The 9,313-nt window shown below is 35.6% G+C and overlaps 1 protein-coding gene across 2 annotated transcripts; it reads left to right on the top strand.

Moving 5' to 3' along the window:
* Positions 1 to 298: 298 nt before the first annotated feature.
* LOC127412923 (ankyrin repeat and SOCS box protein 5-like) lies at positions 299 to 7,825 on the top strand. Of its 2 annotated transcripts, XM_051649648.1 has the most exons (8): positions 1,210 to 1,564; positions 1,899 to 1,996; positions 4,031 to 4,110; positions 4,373 to 4,480; positions 5,947 to 6,100; positions 6,232 to 6,366; positions 6,743 to 6,934; positions 7,112 to 7,824. In XM_051649648.1, exons 2-8 carry the CDS (start codon positions 1,927 to 1,929, stop codon positions 7,237 to 7,239), a joined length of 867 nt encoding a protein of 288 aa, XP_051505608.1. In that variant the 5' UTR covers positions 1,210 to 1,564; positions 1,899 to 1,926; the 3' UTR covers positions 7,240 to 7,824. The 2 variants fall into 2 exon arrangements, with proteins under 2 accessions (XP_051505607.1, XP_051505608.1); XM_051649647.1 differs by lacking the exons at positions 1,210 to 1,564; positions 1,899 to 1,996 and adding an exon at positions 299 to 497 and having other exon boundaries at positions 7,112 to 7,825.
* The last annotated feature ends 1,488 nt before the right edge of the window (positions 7,826 to 9,313 follow it).

The raw sequence follows: 9,313 nt of genomic DNA, 5'->3' as shown, positions 1-9,313 counted from the left end.
TATATAAACCATAAGAGGTTACATTAATGAAAAACAACTAATTGTTCATAGAGATCTATTTTGTTTGTAAGGATATATATTTAACAGTAACTTGATTAAATAAACTTGTAAGTTTACAAATTGAAGAAATCTCAGTCTGAAAGCCTTTGCCCACCAATGCATTCAACTGATTTTCAAATCCCTCTTGAGCTGCAGTAATGACCCAAGTGCATTGGGGGTGCTGTTGGGGTGGCATTCAGAGCTCAAAGCTCAAAAGAGCAGTCTGCATATCCTGCCACAATACATTCATAACACAGCCATGACAGAGACCACTGTGGCATACAGGCCATTTGCAGCACAGCTGTCCAATGTTTACCTCACCATCCTGGCACTTTTCTGCTTCAAACTTTTTGTTAGAATTACCCTTAATTTACTCACACACTTCTACATCATCAAGGGCAACCGAAAAGAGGCTGCCCGGATTTCAGCTGAGTTCTATGATAATGGTCAAGGGTATGGTAAGTTGAACACTTACATTACTGCCCAACACTTGGGCAGCATGAGTGTGGATATAATTTCCTATTGTAAGCATGTTCCTGTTGCATGGATGTATTTAGAGCATGGATAACATTATTATTGACAATGGTTTTATTGCAATGTGGCATTATTTAAATGGCCATCATTGCATGTAATTAGGTTTTGAATTTTCACCTTTATTTATAGGACAGTATAGAGTAGACAGGATATAAGCTGAGAGAGAGGGGAAATGGAGTCGGGACATGGCCTTCAGTGGGCTCAAACCTGGGTCTTCATGTCCCAACAGCTCCTAATCTATATGTCATGACTCATGAGCATGTGCACAATCCACCGAGCTTCAGCTCCGGCAGGTTATATACTTTTTTAAAGCTTTCAAATACTTCAGTTCAAGAGGCATAATTTCTGTATTCCAAAGCATGCTCTCTTGATTCATGTTTGTGTGCTGTGCATCACAGCAGAGTACCAAAGATCACACAACCACAGTCCCCCAGACCCTAGCTATGCATTGTCAATAACAGGGAGCGATAAAGGAGTTTGCAAACATTTATGCAAAGCAAAGCCCAGGCATGGCTGCCAGCTGCTATTTACAGTGTTATATAAATAGAATTGAGGCCATGTCATCTGATTCTGCCTCCCATCTCCCCCCATACTTTGACTGTACAAGAAGCACAGTCATCCTCACTCTAGCAAGCGTTTGTGCAGCCAGACAGTTGTCTGTAGGATTTTGAGAAGAGTAATCGGGCTGTATAAACAGCAGTGAGGGCTTTTGGTATAAACAAGTTGTCCCACAGAGCATCTCAGAAAACAGCTTCTCTGAGTTAAGATCAGGGGGAAAGGAACAGAGGCGAGGGATAGTCACAGGGGATTGCCATAGTCTGGCATTTACCACGCAACTTAAGTAGGGCAGCACAGATAAAAACTCCAGACAGCTTCAGTGATTCCTTTTAAAAGAGTTTTTCAAGAGAGTTATATAAGGAGCAAACATTTTCCTGAAGGGACACAAGCTCTGTCAAAGTGGAAGTCTTGCTGAGCTGGTTAACCAGCCAAGGTTGGTGCTTTGATATGTGGCATGTGTACGTGAAGCGACTTGAAATATCCAAGTGCAGGAGTGAGCTCTGGTCTTGAATTAATTGCTCTTGAATGTGTAGCTACTAAAAGAAGGAAAATCAGAAGTTATAGATTTGTGAAGCAGTCAAAGCTTTGACAAGAGAGAGTCAGTTCTGTTAATGTTTTCAAATGTGAAAATGTAAGGTTGCTTGAGAAAGTGGTTGCCTCAAAAACATAAAACGGATTAGCAATGAGTTTAATGACTTGTCCTTGGTTGCATAAAAAGAGGCTGATGGAAAGATAACTAGGTTTCATAAAGTAAACTCTGTCAACAGTGTATACATTACTATAGTTGAGTGAGTGATGAAGGGAGGTGACGATGATGATGATGATGTGTGGAATGCATCAGCAGTTATTCTGGATATTGACTCAGGTGTGTAGGATGATTTCAGTTTTATAGTAGTATATACAGTGAGGTCTAAAAAGTCTGAGACCATTAGTGGAAATGCTTCAATTTTGAATTAATCTAACTCAATTATCAGCATAACAGACAAGAGAGAAAGGCACTAAGTGCAAATAGTGATAGATGCTATTTGCACTAAGTGTAAATAGCAACAAAATGCATCTTCTTTGCACTGAGAAGGATATAGCTGCAGACAGTGATCCAAAAAGGGGCTGTAGCTCCAAACCACAATTAAAGATATAGGGAGCTGGGAGCCCTAACCCTTTCCCTAAGGGCCGTAAGTGAAAGTAACGTCCCCTTTTGGAGTAACCCCGTTCAGTTTGGAGATTCCTCCCCGATTTGGAGGTCTCCGTCCTGCAGCTATACCTACTTGCATAGATGCTATTTGCTCTCCTAAATAAATACTAACATATAGTATCACTGCAGTGTGTTTATTGTGTTTATTTTGATTCCCACAGACACACTACACTAACCCATACCCTAAACCTAACCTTACCTTGCAAAAATTAAACATGTTTTTACTACAGTAACCATAGTATCACCATTTTGTTTTATAGTAAAATCATATTAAACCACAAAATTAAACATGGTTACTATATTAACACCATATTACTGTAGTAACACCATAGTTAGTTGCATTAAAATATGGCCAAAAAGCATGGCTACAACAATATTACTATAGTAAATGGTTAGTTTTACCCACATCAAACCTATCCGTCAACTCCCCACCATGTCCAAAAACTTCAACCTTTACATTCATTTTAATTTATTATAAGCAGTGTTGGGTAAGTTACTCTAAAAAAGTAATGAATTACTAACTACTAATTACATCTCCTACAGTGTAATTAGATTACTGTACTAATTACTCTGTCTGAAAAGTAATTGCATTACTTATTACTAATTACTTTCTAAAACTCTTATCAACCTCGACCAGATGAAAAATACAAGGATAGACATGAAACTTTCAAATAAATCAGATCAAATCAAATGGATTATTCATGAACTGGCCAAAGAATTTAAGGGGGCAGCGTTAAATTAGAAAACATATATTTTAACATTAAACGTTAAATTTCCATTTTAAATTCACTATTGTTTTATATAGAATTGCTCTATAGTCTATACAGTATTTAATGCAATTACATCAGAAGTAACTGTAATTAAATTACTGAAAATGTAAGAGTAATCCCTTTATTTTTTCTGTGAAAAAGTAATTTAATTACAGTAATTAATTACTTAGTAATGCATTACACCCAACACTGATTATAAGTAGTATTAAAGGAAATATTAAGAGTTGAGACAGGAGACAGGATGGGAAAAAGTGGAACAAAGTTGATAATTGAACCCGGGACATCCGCTTGATAAAAACTCATCTATACTGTCTGTACACACTACACTATTACAACGACTCTTGGGTATGCAGTTGGACTTTAATTTCTGTGTTTCCACCAGACCACTGGAGTGCAAATAGCCCCACTGTGTGGCAGGTGCTATTTACACCTAATGCAAATAGTCACCGAAAAGGAAAATGGAATTTATATTTTCAGAATTCATTCATATTTGTTAGGTCCCCTTTTTGCTTAAATGACAGCACGCACTCGAACAGGCATGGAAGTAAACATGTACATTAACATAATCTTAAAAAAGTGCAGAATCGTAAAAAGAAATTAATGTCATTTTATATATATATATATATATATATATATATATATATATATATATATATATAATTTTATTTTTTTACTAAACTGTGACACACAGATGGAAGTCATTCACCACTTATCTTCCCGGCCTCGCTCTGCCTAGACGCTGCTCGCCACATAAACCTTTTAATTTACAGGTTTAAAAAAAATGTCAATGTGGTCTCAGACTTTTGTACGCTACTATACAAAGTGGTAAAGATAATTAAATTAATCAAAACTGTCTGAATTCAAAACAGGATGTTATGTAGCTCTTATTACAGGTTGCATTTTCTCTTAAGCTAACCATTTTTTTGCTCTTCTCTAGGGTCTTGGGCTGATCGCTCTCCTCTTCATGATGCTGCCAGCCAAGGAAGACTGCTGGCCCTCAGGACTCTCATTGCTCAGGTGATGTGCACTCAGAAGAATATGCCCATTCAGATAACCTGTGGTTAAACAGTAAGAGAGGAAATATAATTTTGTTACTATTTGAATTAGTTGTAATGTAGTCATATGCGCTCTGCTGGCTAAGAAATGTAATACACATTTAATGTAGGAAAGAATGCTGCAAATCCATAATCCATGATAGTAATAGGGCTTTGCTGCCACCATCTGGATTTAAAGAATCCTGCACATTCAAATGCAACACTCATTTCTCATCTCTCCACAGGGCCACAGCGTAAATGTGCTGACAATAGACCATATTAGCCCTCTTCATGAGGCGTGCGTAGGGAGCCATGTTGCCTGTACCAGAGCCCTGATAGATGCCGGTGCCAACGTTAGTCTCTGCAGGGCTGATTGGTAACACTATCATTTGAGAAGACTTAGTAGCAATGGACAAGGGTTCTTTTACTGAGATTAGTGTCATTTAATACAGCGAATTTGCTAAATTACACTGAAATAATAGTATATCTATATTTTAAGAAGTATTATTATTAAAATGTTATTGTATTTGATTAAAATGTATGGTATTTTATATAATAATAAATATAATAAATACATATTTTAATAGGAAATATAAAAAGATATATATATATATACATCTTTATATAAATATTTTTTGATAAAAAATCAAATAAAAGAAAAACAAAGAAAAAAAAAAAAGAAACTTGACAGCCAGTATTAAATAATAATTTAAACATTTTAATAATAACTCATTTTGAGTTACACGGGGGAAAAAATCACAGACAAGTTATGAGTGAGATCATGGGTGCACTGTAAAGAAAATTTTGTTAAATTTACTGTAAAATACCATGATTTGTGTTTGGCAGAAATGTACTGTAAAAAAATATGGTGACCATGTTTCAGGAAATTATGGGATGTAATTTTGATGCCTGTAATTTTCATGGTTCACTACTGTTTTTATTATTAAAATATACAAAATTGATATACTAACATTCTGGAACTATAAAAGTCTGCTTTCCACATTAAAATGTATTGTTAATCACTGTAATAACAACAAAAGGCCACAAAATGACTTAAAGTTCATCAAGAGGCCCTTCCAGGAGCAATAATGAATACACATGTAGAGACAGTGCACAGTTTTAGTAACACAAACACAAAACACCATTAGGGTAACACATGTAATGTGACACTAAAATAATGTAATAAACATTAACTAAACTACATAAAATATAACAAAGAACACCCCAATGTACATAACTGATATTAAAAATAAGAACCATAACTATTCCCATAAAATATAATGAAATGTGATGTGTCACCCAGGGACATCTGGGAACGCCCAATTAATGTTTTACATTTACTGTAAAAAGTACATGTATTCTCTTGTTAAACATAATATACATTTTAACTGTTATTTATACAGTAAATCATGCTTTATACATCTAAAAAGTTATATTGTACTGTAAAATTACATGTATTGTCTTGTTAAATATATTATAATATTTGACCGTATATGTTAAGGTAACTATCGTTAACAAATTAAAAATTTTCACTGTTGCATTTTTTTTTTTTTTTTTTACCGTTAAATTTTTTTTGCAGTGTGGGTAGATTATGACAACATTTTCATAATTTCTGCCACAGCATTTTAGACACTTTTTTCCTCTTTTATTTTAAACTCAAAATTGTCAAAAATCTGATGAGGACTCTACATTTTGTAAACACTCAAACCATAAGATAAAACATAATTTCATCAAAATGTATTTTTAGTTTTGTATTTTCATCTCATGAAACATACTGTTCTTCAGCCTCTGTTATTTTACTGTTTGCATGTTTGTTCAGGTTAATGTGACAACTATAGATGGTGTGACTCCATTGTTCAATGCCTGCTCAGCTGGCAGTTTGGCATGTCTAGAGCTGCTCTTGCAAAGTGAAGCTAGACCACAAGCCCTGGTTATATGTCAGCCTTCACCCATCCATGAGGCAGTCAGCAGAGGTGGGTACAAGAATAGTAGGTACTGGAGAACTAGGGCCCCACACAAAATCAGCCATAATTACCTGACTTGCTGATAGACACTTGAATTACTTAGTAAATTACTTAATATGTTTTATGGTTTCATATTCTAGGACACAGCAAGTGTGTGGAGGCGCTAATCGCATGGGGTGTGGATGTGGATTATGAAATTCCTCACATGGGCACTCCTCTCTACACTGCTTGCCGATGTAAGGAGTTCTTATGTGCCCACAAGCTGCTTCATGGAGGTAAACAGGTCCCAAAATTCACACTATATACAACTAGCAATTATATAAAATCCTGAGTACCAAAACCTTTAATTAATATGTTTGCACCTCTGGATTTTGCAAATCTTGATACAGTAAGTTTATGCTTATATTTAAAATATTTCCTCCTTTCCTAGCTTAACATATAGAGACAACTATAATGAAGCCAATTAAAGGCTGATTTTTTATTTTTATTTTAACACTGTGTTGCTCTCAAAATATTGCTCTGTTTGTTTTAAAACAATAATTATTTTTGCCATTCCTTTTAGTGGCACTAGTGCCTCAAAAATTACAATTACACACGTGCAAATAAACTATGGTGTAAACTATTATTATTCTACATTTTTCATCATTATAGGTGCAAATGTGCAGAAAGGCACACATATGGAGACTCCTCTTCATGCAGCAGTCCAAAAAGATTGTTTAAGCATAGTGAAGCTCCTGCTGGAATTTGGGGCAGATATAAATGCACGCAACCTGGATTATAAACGGCCCGTAGAGATTGCTCCACCGGGGAGCCTCACAGAGGGCTTCCTTTTGATTTATGAAGGTGAGGTTTTGTGTTTGTAAAAGCTATTTTTGAAAAATTGAAACTTTATATTGTTCACTTACATTGTATACTTGTTCACTTTATTTAAAGGTTTAGCAATATTAACAGTCATAAGTTATTTTGTTTCACTGTTTCACTATGTACATCAGCCTTTTATATGTTTTGTTCCTTTTGCAGCAACACCCCGTTCTCTACATCAGCTTTGCCGTCAGCAAATCAGGGAGAGTTTGGGACGTTCCCGACTCCATCTACTACCACAATTGCCCCTCCCTAAAGCTATGAATGACTTTCTACTATATAGATAACACAATAACTCTCACTGGCAGGCCATTTTAGTTGTATTGGTTTGACTTTTCTAATTAATAAAAGCTGCCATACCTTTTATTATTTAATGCTAATTACTTTTTCTCTGTGGCCTGATTTCGCAAGAATATGCTTTTGATGATGCCCTTGTGTGCAGTGAGATGGCATGTTACATTGTGTATAACTTGTAACTAGGCCCACATGGAATGCCACACTAACAGAATTCCACAGAAAATTCCAAATGTTTCTGCAGAATTCGAATGCCCAGCTTACACAAAGTGCTACTACCCTCATAGCGCTTGTGTGTTCAGTATTAAATATTTTAGCTAATTTAATTATGTTTTCAGAAATGAGTATGACTGTAGTACTCTGAGCTCTCAATTGTTACCATGTTTGAAACAATTCCACAGAATCTCCCCTAAAATCAGTGCAGAAAATGTGTAAAATTTCTGCATATTTATTTGGGCCTGCCTGTAACTAAAAGTTGAATAATTCAATAAACTTTTGACATCCCCTTTAACAACTGTTTCATCCCAAATTTTTCCCAGCTGAGTGGGCACATGTATTTTACTCCTAATGAAAAAAAAATAAAAAAAACTATGCCTTTTCTATTTTTTAATTTTTTATAAGAATTATTTTTATGTTAGTGAAAGTATTAGATTTATTCTTGCTCACAGTTGTAACTGGTGGGAAAATTAGAGTTAGTGTGATACAGTGATTTTGCCAAGTTGCTCAATAGGACCCAGTAGAAAATTGCAAACAATAAATTAATATATATATATATATATATATATATTAATATCAATCAGTTGTGGGGGAAACGTGAATGGCAAACCAAGAATATCTTCATATTTATTTTTACTTTTATTTTGTTTTTGTTTTTTTGTTATAATACTTCGAAATCTGCTATTTTATAATTGGAGTCAATCAGATGCCTATTCAAAAATTAGTCTCTGTATTATCCAGCCGATCACAATTGTGACCACTTACATACTTGTCCTGTAAGTATGATATACAGTATATGAGGCTGAGCAGTCTTAGTTATACATCAATAATAGACCCTTTAAACATTATATGTACAAAATATGGTAGTTGTAAGAGTATCATGACAGTTTAATTTGTTTCCATTTTTGGAGTTTTGACACAGACATAAGCTTAGAGAAGCACAGTTGAATTAAATGGCTCTGCTCATGTGACCACTGCCTGGCCAAAAAAAAAAAAAAAAAAAAAAGATGCATACTCCTTTAGCTTTGTGGCATTGTTCCAACAACCTTATGCAACATCACAACATTTATTTCCATCCAGAATTGCATACATTTTTGGCAGAGATTTGTATTGAAGACGGGAGAGTCGAACCACTCCGTAAAGTCTTCTCCAGCACATCCCAAAGACTTTCAATGAGGTTAAGGTCAGGACTTCTTGAACCACTCTTTTACAATTTGAGCCTGATGAATCTTGGCATTGTTGTCCTGGAATATGCCCGTGCCTTCAGGGAAGAAAAAATCCACTGATGGGATTACCTGGTCATTCAGTACATTCAGGTAGTCAACTGACTTCATTTTATTGCTGCAAAACGTTGTGAGCCTAGACCCGACCAATTGAAGCAACTCCAGATCATAACACTGCCTCCAGAGGCTTATACAGTGGGCACTATGCATGACGGGTGCATCGCTTCATACGCTTCCCTTATTAACCTGACGCGCCCATCGCTCAGGGTAAATCTGGACTCATCAGACCACATGACCTTTCTCCATTGTCCACAGTCTAATCTTTATTCTCCCTAGCAAACTGAAGTCGTTTTTTCTGATTAGCCTCACTAACAAGTGGCTTTCTTGTGATCACACAGCTATTTAGTCCCAATCCTGTAAGTTCTCGTCACATTGTGCATGTGGAAATGCTCTTACTTTCACTACTGTTGATTTTTTACTGTGTGACTTCAAGCATTTTAGTGATCTCCGATCATGATCATTCAAGATTTTTTTCCCGACCATTTCTTCCACGAAGCTGACGGTTCACAACTATCCTTCCAGATTTTAATAAAGTGTTGGACAGTTCTTAACCCAGTTCCACTGATTT

This window comes from Myxocyprinus asiaticus, chromosome 22 (genome assembly GCF_019703515.2).
Source record: "Myxocyprinus asiaticus isolate MX2 ecotype Aquarium Trade chromosome 22, UBuf_Myxa_2, whole genome shotgun sequence".
Taxonomy (NCBI): domain Eukaryota; kingdom Metazoa; phylum Chordata; class Actinopteri; order Cypriniformes; family Catostomidae; genus Myxocyprinus; species Myxocyprinus asiaticus.
Note: the sequence above shows the minus strand (reverse complement) of the source record. Positions and strands in the feature narration are given on the sequence as shown.